Genomic DNA, 19,045 nt, shown 5'->3' on the forward strand with positions numbered 1-19,045 from the left:
TCATGTTCTGTGTCGTTGACGTGGATTGATAAGCTGTGCTGCTGATTGTCGCATTAAAAGAGGAAGTGGGGGGAGGGGACGGGGGCTGAAGGGGAAAGGTGGGGGGGGGGTTTGTGTGAGAACATGATTTGCCAAATGATTCCTAACAGATACGTTGTCTTCTTCTTGAGGGTCACAGACGAACCTGAGAGAATCAGCAGATCTCCGGTCACAAGGTGAGTGATAATTTACATTCTTTCACTGACAACCAAAGAATAATCTCAAAAATCATCATTACGAGTAGAGCCAAGAGACCAATATATCAGTATCAGTTTATATATGTATAATTAACAGGAAACTGCAGCAGAGAAATGTCATAACTAAAACAGTGACACTGTTATATAGTTTGTCCAGCAGAGAGTGATACTCACTTAGTACCTATCTTGATCACTATTCGTTAAAATCACAAATCTAAGGGATCTACATCAATGTTATTAGTTTATAATATGTGTTTATGTGAAAGAAATTACTGTAGTATCATCCTCAAAAAGTATATTAAAATGTATTCAACAGTTTAGCATGTACTGAAATGATGCTGAAGGCCTTTAGTTAACTTCTCAATGAGACAGTTTGTGAGCTCTCTCTGAGAATATTATTGCTTCAGTTAAATCTCTGTTTGACTGAAGAAAATTCACTTTGTACAATTGAACATGATAGTCAGAATTACTTTAATCTCTCACTATGATACATTTAAAAAGATGTGTTGTTTACTGTATGCGTAGACTTATATACTGTCATTGACGGTTTAACCAGTACAGGATGTAAAATTAATTTCAAGCAGGGAAACATTTTGCTCACACTGCAACAGTGAATGTTGTCGCACTGATGTGTGACCATGACTGGATTTTTTTTTTTTTTGATCAATTTCTAAACACCAGAAATTTTTATGGGGTGTTTTGCATGAGCCAACAGGGGAGCTGTTGATTACATATCCAGCACAGAGCCTGAAGCATGCTACTCACATGTGAACACCCATTTTTCTCTTTCGTGTGGTGAAGACGTGCAAAAATACGTCTATAACAAAAAAGATCTGACATTTTTTACACAGAGAACCCACACTGTTTAGTCATTTACCTACATAAGTCTCAAAACGGATAAATGCATGTAAACTTCTCCGTCCTACATCTTGTGAAATCAAGAACCAACCGCTGATCAACACCAATAACTGCTAAATATTATAATTGCTATAAATATTTAAAAACAAACATCAATACCCACCTGACCTATATTCACTATGTGTCTGTAACCCCATAGTTGCAGACAAGAATGAATGATTGATGACTGAATTATATATACTGATAATTGAAATAAAAGAGCTAAGATTTTTTTTCTACACACAGAGAAATTATTTCTCTTAAATTTTCTTCACAAATATGTTTAAATCCACGTTAGTGAGCATTTCTCCTTTCCCAAGATCACCCATCCACCTGACAGGTGTGGCAGATCAACATGCTGATTACACATGATTACTGCACAGGTGTGTCTGGGCTGGTCACAATGAAAGGCCACTCATGAAAAATGGGAGTAAAAACAAAAGTGTAGCATTTATATCATTTTATCTGAGGCAACAGTTGTTATTTTGGTGACAAAATAATAGCTTTTCACTATGTGTGGAAAACAACCACAACAATGTGAAGAAAGAAAGCTAGGTATCTAACTTTATCATTACTGCTGCAACACTTTGATTAGATCAAAGCTTAAAGGCACAGACTGTAACAGAACTTAACCTTTGTATATTTTAATCACTGTCAGTCATTATTGGTTTCGTCTGTGTGTTAGTGTGTTGAAGGCTAAACTAATTTATGAAAAAGCATTTTCAAGCCTTGTGAAAGCCTTGGTATTGACCTCCTGTGCTCTGGTTGTATATATACTGTATTATTTCAGGGTTATCAGTCTCAGCTTATCAGTATGTTACTAAAGGTGTTGCATACTTCCTCTCAGCCTCAGCTGCTCCAGCCCAGTGTCAGTCTCAGGTTAAAAACAGCAGGTAAACCAGTAGCACCAGTGTAACACTAGCTGACAGACTGTGGTGTGACCGTAGATGCTGAGCGTGGCTCCTTGTGGTAGATGATCCTGTGATGTCTGATTTAGAAAGAGAGAGAAAAAATGTTTTCATGATGCAGTTGTTGTGCTTTAAAGCAAGTTCTCTAACAAAATAAATATTATTGTATTAGTATTTTATTTTATGACTTTATCTGTATAGTTTGCTATTAATTATATACATTTTATATAAACCTCCATTGAAGAACATAATACTTGAATGATAAATTTGAGGTAGGTGTGATTTGCATATTCCTGTTGTTGATGTACATCCACTGTAGTATGAATAAAGACATGATGTTAGACTTGAAAATACACATTTACCTGTATTTACCTGTGACCTAGGTACTGTAGCAAACTGTCAAAATCCAATGATGCTGTATTAATTCTTTTTTCTTCTTCTCCCCTTCCCCTGACCATTCATTCAATTACATTCATACATCCATTCATACATTCACTTGCCTGCACTTGTCTCTTAACACGTCCATCTCACTCAAATACCCAACACATTTACTCCTTTATCCTTAACTCTGTTTATTCATGCTCCTGTATTTATATCTGATCTCACCCCTTCTTTTACTATCCCACATTTATCCCTCTCTTCATGCAAACATCTCTTATCAACCTCACTTTGTCCCTTCTGCTTTAAACCTTCGTACATGTCCTGGTCCATCCCTCACTCGCATCACCCTTCCCTTCCTCTCCCCTCTTCCAGTCGCCATCTATCTGGGCATCAGAAAGCGGCCGAGCCCCGGACCCCCCGATGCGGCTGGGATGTGAGGGTGCGGAGCCCTCGCGACCCGGCCGAGGTGGTGCTAGCGCTGCGCGAAGCGGCGCAGGGCTGTGGCTGCCAGGTCCATCTGGCCGGACCTTTCCTCCTGTCCTGCACCCACGGAGCAGCCGGCGCCCGGGTGGCTTTCGAGGCCGAGGTCTGCCAGCTGCCCAGCGGGCTGGGCCAGAGCAGCGGTGTGAAGTTCAAGCGCCTGTGGGGGGCACCGTTAGCCTTTAGAGACATCGCCACCAAAGTGTCCAAGGAGCTGGAGCTCTGAGATCGACAGGAGGCGGGGCAGGTCAATGACGGACAGGACAGGTTAATTAACAAGGAAGGATGAGAAGGAGGAGGAACAATGAGGCAGACACCACCCCTCCTCCTCTTCCTCCCTGGGCTCCACCTCATTTGATGTGGCTAGCGATGCCTCGCCTCCGCCAAAGACCCTCTTCCTCTGATGCCACCAATCACAGCCAGACAAATGGATGCACAGACACGGATAGACCGCCATCGGCAGACTTATGATGACCCTTGACCTTGGAGCTGTCAGTGACCCACGACTCCTGCTTAAAACGCGGCACCACCCCCACATTATGTGAGCCCATGGGGTTAAACTGTTTTTTTTTTTTTCCATGATTTCATATTTGATGTTGATAAGGATGGTGTTGCTGAGAATGATGGAGACTGATAATTTGTTGTTGTTGTTGTCATTGTTATTCCTGTTGTACCATATTTGTCATCATTCCTTTTTAAAGAGCTGCTATTTAAAGAAACGTTTTAATTTTTTTGTGTATTAAGTTTATTTTCTTTCTTTAATGCTTTTAAAATGGGCAGAACTTTGACATCTGTTGTCGTCCTCTGAAGCAGACGTCACATATTTAAGGAGTGAGGGCGCAGTCTGACCTCCGGCCTCCAGAGGGAGACATGCAGAAATGCAGACACTTGTGACAGACTGAATGAAGCACCACAGCCTCTCTGCCCATCCATTGACAAAGCCCATTTTATTGCTCAGTTGGGATTTTGATGTTTGTTTGCACCATTTCTGGTAAGATGTTGTCTTCTCTGGCAGGTGAGCAAAGCTGCCTCATAACACAGGACCCAAGCTGAAATGTTGACCTTGAGAACCTGATGGTTTGAGCTCAGGCTCGGCTCCTTACAGATACTCAACTTCTGCTCCTCACCACCTTTCTCAACAAGCAAAGTCCTTTCAAAAAATTTAAAATTATATTTCGTTGGTTTAAATCGCAAAGTAGAATTTTTATTTTATGTTGCAACAGAATGTCGCAGCCGGATTTGTAGTTTCTTATCTGGAGTTGGATGTACACAAGCAACAAGAGCCACTTCATATTATTGTACCTAAAAGTCTCCACTCAGGAGCTTTAGTTTATGTACATTAGAAAAGAAGTTTTTTTTCAGCCAATCAGAGACTAATATCCTATTTAACTAACATCAGCTCAAGTAAATCAAGTCAACATTTAACTAAACTACATAAATTAAACTACATTTTCACCCATAAGAAAATTAAATTTTCCTCAGCACATATCGAATCTGTGCCACAAATGCTTAAAAATCAAATTTTCTGAGCAAATACTGTACATCTGGTGCATTAGATTACAAGTCAAATAGCATGGCATCCTAGTTTTTATCTCGTGTAATGGTAATTTAACACTGTATGATACAGAAACAACAAAAAAAGCTAATTTTTTTTATTCCTCTTCCTGCTAGGTCAGAGCAGATATAACTCAAAAACCTGATCCAACATGATGATAGACTTTTCTTGTTGGTATTTGGTCAAACAGTTAAAAGTTAAACAGCCACAGATTTCTGTTTAGTGAAGACAGTATATATTTTTGTTTGTTCATTATAATTTGATCTCTTCTTCTAAACCCCCACCCCCCACACACACACACACACACACACACACACACCAACACACACTCACACAGTTACTGTAGCTAAGCTGGTTTAGAGTATATGGAGGGTTCACTGATGTGCAGTAGTTACTCTGGTAGCACCTGGGATATAACTGTCAGGATGCCTTCGCTTTCCTCAAGTGTAGTGCAATACAGCCACAAAGCCAAGAATTAAGACTTGACAAAGCATTGTGTAAGACTTAATAGGGCTCCTTGTTTTGATTTTTTTTTTTTTCATTTTTTATATTTCTGATTTATTGTTAAAATTCATTGAGCACTTTTTTTTTTCTTTTTAGCTGGGATCACATTGTACTGTTCTGCCAGAGTTTTTAATTCATCTGCTTTTTCTTTTATTAAATTGTTAAAAATCACATTGTTTGATACATTTAAAGCCTACTGAAGTGAATAATTGACACTCTGAATGCCTTTCTTTCTTTTACTTACATGTACCTACCCACAATGGTTTCTTAGCATCATTCACTTAAGGTTTCCAGGCAGAGGTGCCATTTGGTTTCACTGATGCCACACTCATATCAAGGAAACGGATAGAAAATTACCAAATTTATGAAAAACTCAAAATGGTGATTTGTCTCCTCAAAGTTTTGTCAGATTTTCTTTCGCCCAATATCACATTTGTTTTTTGTTTTTAACCTCAGCAACACTTTTGATATGTAAACTGTAGATTTGTCCCTCGGTTGACCAATCAGACGAGAGGTGTATGACTGTTGAACCAATCAGATCCCATTATTGCTGTAAGAGGTGTATGACTGTTAACCAATGAAACTCCTGCCTCATCAAACCAGTGTATAATTTAAAAGCTTGTGACATGCAGTCATGAGGCAGTGGTTTCGGACAAATGTGACCTTGAATTACCTTTTCTTTTTCAACGATGCCTCCGCCAAACAATCGAGTTGCAGGAAATATGGTCACAATCTCTCCCTCTGTTCCTGAGTGACAGCATTGGATAATGGTCAAAACCTGATGATGTCACATCGAAGTTGACCTTTTGGATATAAAAATGTCATCACTTCATCCTGTTAAATTTGTGTTAGATTTGTGTCATAATAAGTGTATACATTTTTGAGTTATGTCCAAAAACATGTATTTTGAGGTCACAGTGATGATGTCCTTTGACCACCAAATTCTAATCAGTTTCCCTTTGAGTCCATGTGAATGTTTGTACCAAATTTGAAGAAATCCCCTCAAGGTTTTCTTGAACTATTGCGTTCACGAGAATGGGATGGACGGACAACCTGACAACATGCTGTCACTGGGCAGAGGCATAAAAACAATTTGCTGCTCATCACAGAGCAAATCAACAAGACTCATCCATCATGTGTTGCTGCTTTAACACTGACGACTCCAAAATCAAAAGGTTGTTGTACTTATATTGTAACTCTTTAAAGCCAAGCAATTATAACTTGTTCTTTCAGCATCTAACAAAACACTGATATGGAAATGGAGAAGTTGGACATTACAGCAGGTTTGTGATCTTTTCGGCTGTAAGGTCGACATGTTTATCTGTTCCATGGGAGATTTCAGCTGCAGCACGTGTCCACCACTGTCTGAAAATGTGAAGCTGTGATTTAGGGCTAGTTTTAGCAATTTCTTCTTTTTTTTTTCTTCTTTTTTTTTGTGTACAACTGGGCCTCACTCTCTGAACCTGTTCTCTAGATACAGTTAGGGCCATGCTTTAAGGCTACAGTTCTGTTGTATAGTGTGTTTGAAGCTGTCACTGTTATCAACAAAACTTAACTTATGGGCTGAAATTACGGAAATGATCGACCTGCAATCCTGCATGTCTCCTAGGAAATAATGTGTGACACAAAAATAAAGACTTTCAACCTCTTTAATATTGGACGTCTATTTTTTTCTCAGATATGGACTTAATGGATTTGATGTTGTGTGTCCAGTCAAAACTAATATTAATATTTAACGATGGTGTTTAATATTGTTAACGTAATGTATGTTACTGAGTACTCCATGTGTATTTCCCATAAAGAAAACAGAGACAGAAGGTTTGATTGTTACATGGGGCATATTTTAATTGTCCAGTTATATTTTGCAACCAAAAAAAAATTTATTTTGGTGTGTATACATAGCCATGACCAGACTATGCATGGATTGATCCCAGGATGTTACAGAGAAGATGGGGAGAGCAATGATTAAAGTGACATGAGCTTAGAAAGAGGAGCAGAAGAAAAGGCAGGAAAGGAAAAGATGAGTAAAGTTAACAGAAGTAAGAAAGGAAGAAAAGAGCAGGGAGAAAAGTGGAGCGTCCTTTTGACGGAACGAAGTAAGCAGAAAGTAGCCAGTTGGCTAAGACCAGTAAGATAACTTTACAACACGGCTACCCGTTCATTTTTTTGTAATATAAAAAAAACAAACACAGACAGTCATTCAGTCATTGGTTGTCTGTTCAATTTACTTCTGGGCGGGGATCATGCCATCAATGGACTCTCCCTTCTCCAGCTTCTTCTCCATCTCAACCATCAGCTTGACACCGTCAACCACCAGCTGGACCTGGTCCACCTCGGAGGAGCCCAGACGGTCAGCGTTGGAGATGTCGAACACACCACCCACGGAGGCTGTGTCCACACCACCTGGAAGAGAAAGGGGGAGAAGAATAAATCCACCGTCAGGAGCAGCAGTAAGAGGAGAAATGTACTGCGGCCTAGAAACAATGTAAATACACTGCTCAGCTCTTGTCTTAAATTCCTCCTAGAAGTTTTTATGTCTTACTGATTTAATGCCTTCTATATAATCACTTATTTCATTTTAATAATTTATTATTTTATTATCATTCCATGTCATTTTAATGTTTTTTATTTTTTATGTTCATTTTATCTCTTTTCATGTGAAACACTTGGTTGCCCGTCATTTCTTTGTTGTAAGGCACTTTGTGCTACATTTTTTGTAAGAAAGGTGCTACACAAATAAATTATTATTATTACCATGGTAACAGTCAGTGACACCCGCGCTGAGCAGTAGCATCCAATAACAAAAAAAGGGAAAACATGGCTCATAGATATACGTCTTAATTCATCCGTTGCACAAAGCAGTTTAGTTCTTGACTACCTTAAAATGGACCGTGGTACAATGAATTCTGGGTAAATTAAGACTTTTTTCTACATAAAAAAATGGCTGACCGAGAAATCACATCCAACCGCAGCAGAAAATGTTACAAGGATGTTTGCTTGGACTCTACGTTACTTTAAGAGTGAAACAATAAAAACAAATCTGATTTGGTCTCTAAAAAGTTATTTCCTTTTCTCTTTGCTCTCTCCATAACAATGTTAATAAACCGCACATTATGAGCCATGTTTTCCTGTTTTTTCTTGTTGGATGCTACTGCTCAGTGCAGATGTCACTGTTTGTTACCATGGTAACATTGGTCTTAGGTCTGAGTTAGCCTGTGGGTAAGGTGTCTAATGTTTTTGAACAACACATGGACATCTATTGGTTGCCATATACTTTCTGTTAATGTTTTCACCAGAAACTCCAAGTTAGCCTGTTAGCTATGGTAGCAGCTTCTCTCAGCTCCTCTGAAAATGCTAATCTGTCACTAGCTTTGAGACTGATCCTTGATATAGTTTTGATTTCAGTACCTGTGCCACGCTTCTGCAGACGCAGCCTGGTCAGGATCTCCTCGAACTTGGGATGTGTGCTGAGCTTGGCCAGCTTGACGTGCACGCCACCACGCAGGCCAGTTCCCAGGTTGGAGGGGCAGGTCAGGATGTAGCCCAGATGCTCGTTCCACATGAATCCGTGGTTGTGCTTCTTGAAGATAGCCTCAATCTGACCAGCAAAGAGGAAAGTGAAATGAGAAATGCATCACAGTTCAATTATAACTGTGTGGATGTCACTAAGTGCTAACTAGATCTGTCTTTTATTAATGACAAAATTAAACATCATGCATACAAGGTTCTGAGAAAGCAACCATAAAATTCGTGACCTGGCTTTAACTCTTGTACCCACATTCCTAGTTGAAATGTGCTCATGTGTTTGCATAGCTATATGTTTATGTGAAAGTATGCACGGATGTTTATGTGTGTTACCTTCTGCAGGCCAGTGCAGAAGCGCTTGAAGACCTCCTTCATGTTGCCTCCCTTCTGCATGGAGATGACACGCAGGTGATCTTCCTCGTTCACCCAGACAAGGAAGGTCTTGTTGTCATTGTGCCTGGAGCAAGAAAGTCCAGCTCAGTCTCACACTCAGTTTACATTCAGCAAAAAAAGTTTTGCAATTTTAGTAAAAATGTGATGCACAGAAACTGAACGATGTGTGTCAAAACATTAAGTGTGAAAATGTGAGTTATGTGACCCACTGAGCTGCACAGTGGGGGATTTACAAGATGACACCCCACTTAGGGTGGGGGTGGGGTAGTGAGCTGTGGTATTCATGACACACTTAAACAGATGTTTGAAAACAGGAATAATGAGGACTGTCATATCAGGGCCGTGGGAGACAGCGACAGATGGTGAAAGTTTTAAAGATTGGCTTGGGAAGACCATATGGGAGATTTTAGCTCAGAGGAGGTTGTTTGTGTTTTGCCTGTTTGATTGTGAATAATTGTGTAGGCCAACCAAGTCTGATTTTATAGTTGATTATGGCACATACTTGACCATCTTTTCAGCATCTAGTCTGATTAGTAATCAGATTTTCTGTTTCATTTCTGTTCTGTGTGTCTGTTCTTCTCACCAGATGCCTCTGCCGTCGGGCCAGTCACGGGCCATACCAGCGCAGGTCAGCAGGGGGGACACGGGCTTGTCAAACAGGAAGTGATCAGCGATCAGCTGCTCCTGCTCAGCGTCGGTCATACCCTCAAGGGGGTAGTACTTTCCCTTGAACTCACCCTCCAGGCTGGCCAGAGCTGAGAGGAAGGACGGGGGAGAGGAGTCAGTCTCTGTCACTAATGTGTGTGTTTTTCAGTTAGAGTGGTATTAGTGTCAATAGTTTGATAATCACCCTCAATGGACAGCTTCTCAATGGCTCTGCGCTCTCCACGGCTGTTGTGGGGGGGCAGGGTGAATCCCTTGATGCTGCGGCCGGTACGGACACGGCTGGACAGCACGTAGTTGGGGTCCAGGTCATCACCACCCTGAGCGATGGAGGCACACAACAGACACATTACGTGTTGTAGCCATCGTTTTACACTCTTGTTTACAAACTAACTTGCCTCACCCATGGGTGGTTTTATAAAAGTTCACATATTTCAGTTTTTAATTTGAATATTGAATATATAATATAATTGAATATTGCCCACTTCAGATGTGCCATCTCGTTTTGAACAGACATTAAAACAAAAATAAATACATAAAGAACTGGAATAATAAGACCAGACAAAATAACACAGTCAAAGTACTGTGTCTACCTATAAACTAAAACTGAAGGTAATTACAATCAAAAACAAGAACAAATACATTTGAGGTTTGTTCCAGTCTTACAGTGCTTTGAATCAAAAAGCACACAAAAAAATCTCCCAGTTTCTGTAGAAATTATAGGCCCAGTAAAGCAAGTGTGTTGAGTGGATAGATGATTTACTTCACTAAGTTGTGATCATATGTTAGTACGATATATTAAAGCTTTTTGCCTCAAAAAAATAATTTAAAGAATGTACTGTAAGAGTATTTTTGGAGAATGGCCAATGGTAAACTTAACCTTGAAGTGATATATCCTTAACAGTAGTTTATTTTAGACAGTCAATAAATTAAAGGCTGTCAATGGCCAATTTCCTTTCCCTTAAACAATCCCATCATGCATGTCTTCTCTCCTCACCTTCAGGTTCTCGAAGTTCAGGTCGGTCTTGTGCTTGTCGGTGGGTTTGTATCCACCATGACGGTCGGAGATGATGGGGTCCAGCAGATCCTTGAAGACCTCGTAGGACTCCTCATCACCAGCAACGCAGCCCACGGTCATGATGAAGGGGTGGCCTTGGGAACAAGAGGGAGGATGAGGAAGATGGTAACATTGTGAGCTTTTATGTCTCATGTCACCTTTACTGTAGTGATAAACAGATGCTAGCAGAGTTGGATTTAGAGGCCTTTCTATAAACATAACATAATGATACAGTGTTTGCTTAAGTTAATTCATGCCTCCTGAAACCCTGGCTGACGACTCGTTCGTTCTTACCAGGGTTGTCAACACCGGTCTGGATGACGTCATCCAGGGTGAAGCCGCTGGGGGTGGACTTGCTCCTGAGCTTGCCGTAGATGTCCTTGGTCAGCACCTACAGCAAATTGACACACAGTGCAGGTCGGTGATTATACAGTCACATGACTTTAGCACTCACAAAGTGTAGGGGGTTCCAAAAGCAGCGAAAAAATGCTTGAAGTGGCTTGTCTATTCTGAGGTATATTTTGATTTGCTTTGCTTAAAAGCACAGTGTCAGAGTAATCTGGCTGGGTCCTGGGATCACACTGACACATGTGCCTGTGTGTTTTGGGTGTGTGATGAACATGACATGAACAGACAACATCAGAGCAGGATTTGTACCTTGGCCATGTGGTTGTTGTGCAGGGACAGATCAGGGAACTCATCGTCCAGGGAGAACTTCATCTTGTAGTCGTTGTGGCAGTTCTTTGCCATGGCTGCAATTCTTACTCCGTCTGAGAGGAGAGAACAAAGAGAGGACAGGAGGTTATTTCTCACAATCTGCATTGGTTGTGAGACTTTGTAGTAATTGTATACAGGGCCAGGCAGTATTAAGTCATTCTTGTGTTCAGTCAGATGAATATTATAGAAGCAGACCTGAAAAAGGGATTTTATAGTTTTACTATTGTTTTTGTGAAACCTTAATTAAAGTTTATTTGTTGCATTAATGTAACAAAACAACCTGAAACACAACACAGTGATCTGATGAATACCATATTTCTTGTCTGGTATTTCTCCAAGTTTTTCAAGGGCTGTGTCTATGAGTCTTCTGGTGAAGAGGAGACACCTTCTCATTCTCTCTTTCTTTCTTTCTTTCTTTTTCTTTCACCCTCTCTCTCTCCTCTCTATATGCTTCTCTCCAGTGTTTCCTGCCTCTTAGTGCCTCACCACCTGCACCCTCCCCCTTCACTGCCAATATTATTAATAGTCTGACTGTGCTGCTCCCTGCCACTCCCCCTCACCCCCTCCCCTCCCTTTGACCTGCACCCTCCCATCTCTGCAGCGAGCTACAGTCTCCAGCTCATTATGATGTCTGACTTTCTCTCCGCTGTCACTCTGTTCTCTCTCAGAATAACCCTAACTTAGCGGCCGGACAACTGTCCAATACAAAGTGTAGCATGGTGACTTTTGTACGAGAAGCAATAAACTTTTAAATTACCTTATGTTTGTAATACTGAAAATAACTAAAAAACATACTAATGCTCAAAAATGCAAGTGGTTAATTTAGTAATTTTTCTAAACTCAATACTATTTAATCCTTGAAGTTTTAAGTGAACTGAGAAAGCCTCTTAAAGAAGGAAAAATATTTCTGTATATTTTCACTCCAACACTCATTCATTTCTGTCTTAATGATCCAGTAACTAAAGTCAAATTACTTTGCACTTAGACACAAATGTCTAAATGCAAAGCAGGAATCAACAGAGCTGCAGCTGCAAAATCAGTCAGAATAGACATGTGGGGTCGGGAATAGATTTACTAACCACCAGCCGTCTTTCTGTGTCTATTTCCAGGTTGAGCTCTCCTTCTGTCAAACAGAGGTCAAAGCTCAGTTGCGTCAGTTGCTCAAGGTGCAGATGAGTGATGACACCTGGTACACTGAAAGGTCAAAGCTCGTATGCCTTGTGGATGGCTCCACAAGTTCCATGACCAAATCAAGCACTCCTAAACTATTCACAGACACCTCGAGCCTGCCCTGCTGGTGTCAGCAGCAGCTGATAGATAGTCACAACTGTTTCAGTGACACTACACTGCCATACTCTCAACTATCCCTGTATCAGCAGACAAGTGGTACCCACATCCAAGAAAAACACAGCGTCAAGTCTTTCAAAAAAAAAAATCTAGGTTTCAGGCTATGAAGTGCACTCAGAAGAATGATCAAAGTAGATTTTAGTAGTTTCCATATCAGGAAAAAATGTGCAAAACTTCAGAGGAATCCAAGAAGAGAAAAGGTTTTCATAGCTCCAGAGTCCACCAATGGAGGAATCTGTCTGACAGATATTTGTTGTTTTTGCTTTTTTACCTGCTTAGGAGAAAAGAAAGAGGTAACAGATCCCGGGATCAGATCCTGTCCACCAAATGTAGGGGTTGCCCAACTCCTCCAGGTGACGGACATAAGCATTTATACCCAGACCTCTGTCCCTATTGGCTGACTGGGCTTGGGGTTCCCTCATCTCATTGGTCACAGGGGGTCTTCTGTGCCTGGGTGAGTTTCTAAAAGGCAAGAACGAACATCGCACAACACTCGAGACGAGAGACAGGGCAACAGCTGCAGCTGCCCGGTCCAACCTTTCACCCTCAGCCTGCTCGAAGCTGCTCTGATGGTCATGACTATAGACATGCATGCACATGTCTTGTACTGAATCTCTCCTCCATGTTTCCCCAGGGAGTTGATGAAGCAGAAGAACTTGAATATAAAATAACCACTTTGTCTTAGATTACATCATAGTAATAGTCAAGATTACAGACTGAATTTCATTGAGCCGTGGCCCTCTCTCCTACCAATTTGCTAAGGTGTCTGCAAGTGTGAGTTTAAGAATCTGTGTTACTGCTCCCTGTGTGAAATTTCATGTGGTGATACAATTGATTTGGCAAGTCAGAGGAAGGAAAACACAAAGTCCATACACTGGAGTGTGTGTGTGTGTGTGTGTGTGTGTGTGTGTGTGTGTGTGTGTGTGTGTGTGTGTGTGTGTGTGTGTGTGTGTGTGTGTGTGTGTGTGTGTGTGTAAACGATACTCAATGTCATGACGTCTTTTAGGATATTATTGCTTAGTATGCAATGTAAATGGTTATTAGTCAACTCTGGGCTCACAGGAGGTTACACTCATACTCAGATCTAGCTTTTATAAAACTGGCACTGTACAAGTGCCAGCTTTATTACACACCAGCAGTAATGTGATAGACCTCAGTAATATGATCGCAGACAGATATTAAATCACACACACATGTGACAGAGTAGAAATCGAGGGGTGGAGCTGAGAGACACAGTGACGCAAACAGCAGGCTCACATCAGATCCAGGTTTCCCCACAACACAACAGAGACCTGGAGGTCAGATGTTTCATGTTAGATAGATTTCATGTTTCATAACAGCTCAGGCTTTTTGTTTATTAAGAGAGTAATTGTAAATATTTATATATTTATGAACTTACAGAAACTTAGAGAAAATATAACAAACAGTAAACACTTTTCATTGTGTGTTATACGGGAGAAAGTTTTGATTTTCATTGTGGTGGGAGTTGCAGTGTTCAGCGTTCATACTAGTACTAGGAAAATTTGGTTGGAGAAAGCAACTAAAAGACAGAGCTTGTATTTCAAGCTGTGTGTACAGATAAAGGCAGCATCATTTATGACAGAACTCGTGACATGAAAACAGGAAGCCTGAAGCTACAACACAAACATACAAGGCTAAAAAGGGCCAATGAAATTCACTATGGCACCCACTTACAACCGTCCAGGTGATCGTTTCAATACTCAGTGCTCTGTTTTGGTGCACCACAGTTTTGTTCTAGGCCTGCTGATATTTCTGCACACATGCTTTCAGTGGCAGACAGCCTGTCAGGAGAACCAGGACATTTCCCGGTGGCCTGAGTGTCGTTTTGTCCTGCACCATGGACATTCAACTTAACCAACCATAATATAACAAGCAGGAATGAGTTGACAGGCCTCTTGCATCACCTTATCTATCTATAACGGCTCACAGTTTGTGTCCACAGAGTTGCTGCTACTGCTAGGCCTGACTTTCTACATTGAGTTTACCTTTGATAATGGCCATCAATAATAACAATTATTGATTGTTGGTGAGCAGTCGCAAAAGAGAAGAAAGAAACAGAAAGCAGTCACATGATAATGGAAAACTACTGCCCTTCAACTAATGTTCTGTTAACTTATAGACATAATATAATTATAAATATATTAAAATATAAATATCTAATTATTATAATTATCACTGATTTTTTTTCATATATATTAGTCACAAATTCACAATTTTTTGTATTTTGTAATCTGGATGATTTTCCTCCCAGGTGAACATAATGGCCAAATTCATAACACTCTGGTACCTGTTTCATCAATACCTACAAAATAACCTACAAAATTAGACTGATGGTTTGTGAGGGTGGCCTGGGATAGAATTACATACTCAGTGTCAGTTCTTGTTTCAGTTCACCCCTGCATGCTATCATTTGGAAATCTGTGATTCACACGCTTTCATCTCTTTTCAACTTGACTATTGTAACACACTTTCCTCAGGTATCAGCTGGGGCTCCTGCTACTGTGTCTACTTATTACAAAACGCTGCTGCTCGACTCATTACCAGCACAAAAGGCAAGACCACATCAGCCCTGTCCTCACCTCCCTACACTGGCTCCCTCTTAGATTTCAAACTGACTTTAAGAATTGTATTGCTCACTGTTTAGGCCTTATATGGCCTCGCTCCTAACTACTTCTCAGATTTAGATCTGCTCTGTGACCTCTTGACCACTGAGATCTGCAGTTGGAGGCCTGCTGGTTACTCCTAGGTCATAGTTTGTGACTGAGGTTGAACCTCTACACTATGGAGCGCTCTGCCTTTAGCTCCTTTTAAATCTCTTCTTTAAACCTTTCTCTTTGTGAAAGCTTTTGGAAATGTTTGAGGTTTTTATTTGTGATGTTTTATTCCTATTTATTTGATCTTATTTATTTCATTGTGTTTTTTTATTTTTTTGTAAAGCACTGAAAAGTGCTGTATAGCCTAGATATAGTTGTTTATTATTAGTAGTATAATCATTAGTATTACTGTGTTATCAGTAAGCAAACCGTAAGATTCAGTTAATGATCACTATAAAGTAAAACCCATGTGCAATAATCAACACACAGCATCTGCGCAATATCACTTATCTGCTGCTATTTTTGTTATATTTAAATATCTAAATTTACATATTATATTAATATTATCTATTATTAATCTTTTTTAAGTATTTGATATTGATATTTTGCAGTTTTCTTTGTACTGTCCACTTTGCTGTTGTAGCACTGCAAATTTTCCCACTGTGGGACTAATAAAGGATTATTTTACCTTATCTTATCTTATGTAAGATGTAAAGTAAATTGCACAAATTGAAGCTCTGTCTTGAAAATATCTTCGTATTATCATTCTGACATTAGTGCAGAAGCTGTTAATTACCTTCAAGGACTTGTAGCAGAATAAAAGTGTGTAGAAACTCTGTTTTACTCCCCACTACCTTCAACCCCCCATCAATAAAACTCAAAGGTCACGCTGACTGACGTGCGATATGTGCTGTGTGCGCCTCCTGCCCATCCAGTTAGTTCTGTAGCTCAGATACCACTGTGGCACAGATCCAGTACCCCAGTTTAGACTGTCACTGTATCCCCCAGCACTCCTCCTACCCCCTCCCCTCACACACACATGCCCATGCCACCGGCCCACAACACAGCCAAACAGCCCCAGAAGCCTGCAGCTGCCCCGCGGAAACAGGCACCAAGGACAGTTATGTAACCAGGAACACTGTCTGAATCATTTATAATGATATAATGTGCAAAAAAATCAAGGTGGTTGAATATTTTTATGTGCTTAGTTCATACTAAATGACATGATATTGAAGTGATTACATTTTTAGTGTTTGTTTTCTGGTGTCTGTGTTAGAATATGTTGTTAGAAAGGATATAAAGTAGTTCTGATCCATGGTTTGTGTGTGTGCACGTGCAAATGTGTGCATGTATACATGCAGGTGGTGGCAACTTGAAGTTTGTTGCAGCTTTGCATTAAATTCAACCTCAGTGAAACTGATATTGGTACATTTTTGCTGAAAAATTTTGGTACCATGTGGTGTGTTGGATTCATACAAGGTCTAAACATTTGTGAGTAGTTGATACATTTAACATACAAGTAGTGATAGTAGTAGTTTCTGTTAATGTGTTTATATGCATTCTGTGTGTGAGAAATCATAGATGCATATGGGATCTTATGATATTCAACAAGTTTATACAGATTTGAAGCATTCAAGATAATCTTCATCTAAATGCTAAACTACTGTCTGTAACTTAATTTTAGTATCACATTTTCCAAGTTGCTGGTTTGTGTCATCATGCATTCTGATACCTAGAAAACAGTTTAAGTAGTAAGCAGGAGACACTGAGATAAACTGTATATATACAGCATTTTATAAACCTTGTTTGAGCTGGCGTGCCGTCTGATAACAGACTCTTATTCACAGTAAAGGCCACAGGGAGCCATGGAGGGATACATGCATTCACACATTCACACATGGGTGTTGCCAGGAACAGCTGGCAGTCTTAGCCACTGACGCACATTTGTGATGTTTGTATTTGCATTAGGCAGCCTCTTATAGCACCGATATTTGTCCTTGTGCTTCCTGTACTGAGAGAGTGAAACTGTTTTGATGCGAAACCTCAAGATGTTACAACAAATTGATCTGAGCTCAAGGTGATGTCTGTTTCATGAATTTTAATTCTTGTGTTTATCATGACATTCTCTTTCAAAGCCTCAATGTTAGTGTCTTAATCAAACTCAAATTATGAATCCAAATATAAAGACAATACTTTCTGAGCTCAAAGGGAGGTGATACTCTTATGAAAGAAGTTGCAGGCCTCTGCGAGAAGCAGCCACGATCCAGGACAGTCATGCCTTCTTTGGATTCCTCTAATTTGACCTGCACTAACTGTTTCAGACATACAAGTCCTGAGCATGTTAGTAGTTTGAAGAAACCATAAATAGACTACAGGCATTTGTAAGACGACTCTGTCAACATGTGTTCACGTTAAGTTTGAGACGGTGAAAAGTGCTGTAATGGAATGAGCAGGGCTGAATGTGGAGGAGTGATGGTGTTGGAGCCAATGAGATGTGAGGTTTTGTGTTTGGTTGTACACATCAGTGTGTACTGTTAATCTTTTGTGATGAAGGGGCGGGTGTTCATGTTCATGTATATAGAAGTTTAGGTTATTAAAACATTTGGGTAAGATTGAGGAAAACTTTCATCTTATGAAAATGAAAAGGTCAGCTCTGACTCCTCTAAAGTCAAATCTCCACAAACAGACGGCGTGTGGTAAAATATACAGTTCATATTCAATCTGTTATTAAAAATCTAACAGAATTTAATATGAAGCACGCTGCCTCTGTTCATTTTCATTTATATATATTTATTTGTACTGAAATGTGGTGGTGTAACACAGAAGCTCACAGAGGCAGCACTCTTGTTAAACTGTCCAGCAATTCATTTTTAGCTTCATCCTCTCAGACTAACCAGCAACAACAAATATTATATTTCAACTCAAAGATCAAATTTCATCTTCCAAAAGGAATTATTATCAGATATCAAAACACTACAGACAACAGAGCCTCCAGTAAACAATGGTGGTTCGCCTGGGAGTTGCAGTGCAATGTGGCGGAACCTCCCCCCATAACAACCAAAGAACACGCAGAGTAACACTTACCGGGACAACGGCACACAGACTGGCTCAGTGAATATGACAAGAAGAGAGTCCACACAAAGGTTGTACTTAAGACAAACAATTTATTACTTATAACTAAAAAATAAGACAAAGAAACAACGGGTGTGAAAATCAGCAAGTTTAGGAATGAAAGCAGCGTGTGTCTGAGTGACGTGCTGTGGAGGTGATGTATGTGCAGGAAGGGGAAGAACAAGTGAGCACATGGGCCAGCTCTTAACGAATGGAAGGTCCAGGTGAACTGTATCAGCTGACGACCTTCCAATGTCAACCAACTGCCTGCTGAGGTTGCCAGGACGACCTTCAAGACAGTGGGAAGAGTGTCAACCAAGCAAGAAGAATAAGAAAGGTCATGGCTGCAGTGGAAACGTCTTTTTCGCTCCTGAAGGTTCCTAACTGAGAGAAACGACTCAGACGTAACGTAAGTGTCAGCCATGATAAGAGCTGGTCCGGTTCTCTAAATGAGAAGGAAAGGAGCTACAGTGCTTCATATCTTATCTCTTCTAGCATAGGAAACACTGGACCCTGCTTTACAGAAGGAAATGAGAAATGCTGTCTCACAATTTCTTGTCACAGCAACATTTTAAGTGACGCACCACTGCAGTGTCACCTCGGCAGAGCAACATAAATGAAAACTATATACTTATGTCTGAATAAAATCTATTCAG

General features: G+C 40.3%; 2 protein-coding genes across 3 annotated transcripts in view; one reads left to right on the forward strand and one right to left on the reverse strand.

Moving 5' to 3' along the window:
• LOC111216877 (MAP/microtubule affinity-regulating kinase 4-like) overlaps positions 1-6,600 on the forward strand; it is a 56,478-nt gene extending 49,878 nt beyond the window's left edge. The window contains exons 16-17 of the mRNA XM_022738519.1: positions 171-215; positions 2,795-6,600. Of these exons, the coding sequence (XP_022594240.1) occupies positions 171-215; positions 2,795-3,128 (379 nt within the window). The 3' untranslated portion in view covers positions 3,129-6,600. The remainder of the gene's footprint in view (positions 1-170; positions 216-2,794) is intronic.
• Positions 6,601-7,185: 585 nt separating this feature from the next.
• LOC111216822 (creatine kinase M-type-like) lies at positions 7,186-18,411 on the reverse strand. 2 transcript variants are annotated; one of them, XM_022738434.1, is made up of 9 exons: positions 18,363-18,411; positions 11,257-11,369; positions 10,894-10,990; positions 10,540-10,694; positions 9,730-9,862; positions 9,463-9,634; positions 8,820-8,943; positions 8,370-8,559; positions 7,186-7,364 (listed from the first exon to the last, which is right to left on the reverse strand). In XM_022738434.1, the coding sequence occupies exons 2-9, from the start codon at positions 11,347-11,349 to the stop codon at positions 7,186-7,188; spliced, it is 1,143 nt and encodes a 380-aa protein (XP_022594155.1). In that variant the 5' UTR covers positions 11,350-11,369; positions 18,363-18,411. The 2 variants fall into 2 exon arrangements, with proteins under 2 accessions (XP_022594155.1, XP_022594154.1); XM_022738433.1 differs by lacking the exon at positions 18,363-18,411 and adding an exon at positions 12,935-12,998.
• Positions 18,412-19,045: the final 634 nt, after the last annotated feature.

The sequence above is a fragment of the Seriola dumerili genome, unplaced genomic scaffold, assembly GCF_002260705.1.
Source record: "Seriola dumerili isolate Sdu_G_001 unplaced genomic scaffold, Sdu_1.0 BDQW01000036.1, whole genome shotgun sequence".
In the NCBI taxonomy this organism is placed as follows: domain Eukaryota; kingdom Metazoa; phylum Chordata; class Actinopteri; order Carangiformes; family Carangidae; genus Seriola; species Seriola dumerili.

Excerpts from the sequence above, each read along its gene's own strand:
- LOC111216822 (XM_022738434.1), bottom strand. The coding sequence starts at position 11,349 with ATGGCAAAGAACTGCCACAACGACTACAAGATGAAGTTCTCCCTGGAC. Across the intron at positions 8,944-9,462 it reads CCCGACGGCAGAGGCATCTG|GCACAATGACAACAAGACCT; the intron begins GTGAGAAGAACA and ends TTCTTGCTCCAG. Across the intron at positions 7,365-8,369 it reads TCTGCAGAAGCGTGGCACAG|GTGGTGTGGACACAGCCTCC; the intron begins GTACTGAAATCA and ends TTTCTCTTCCAG.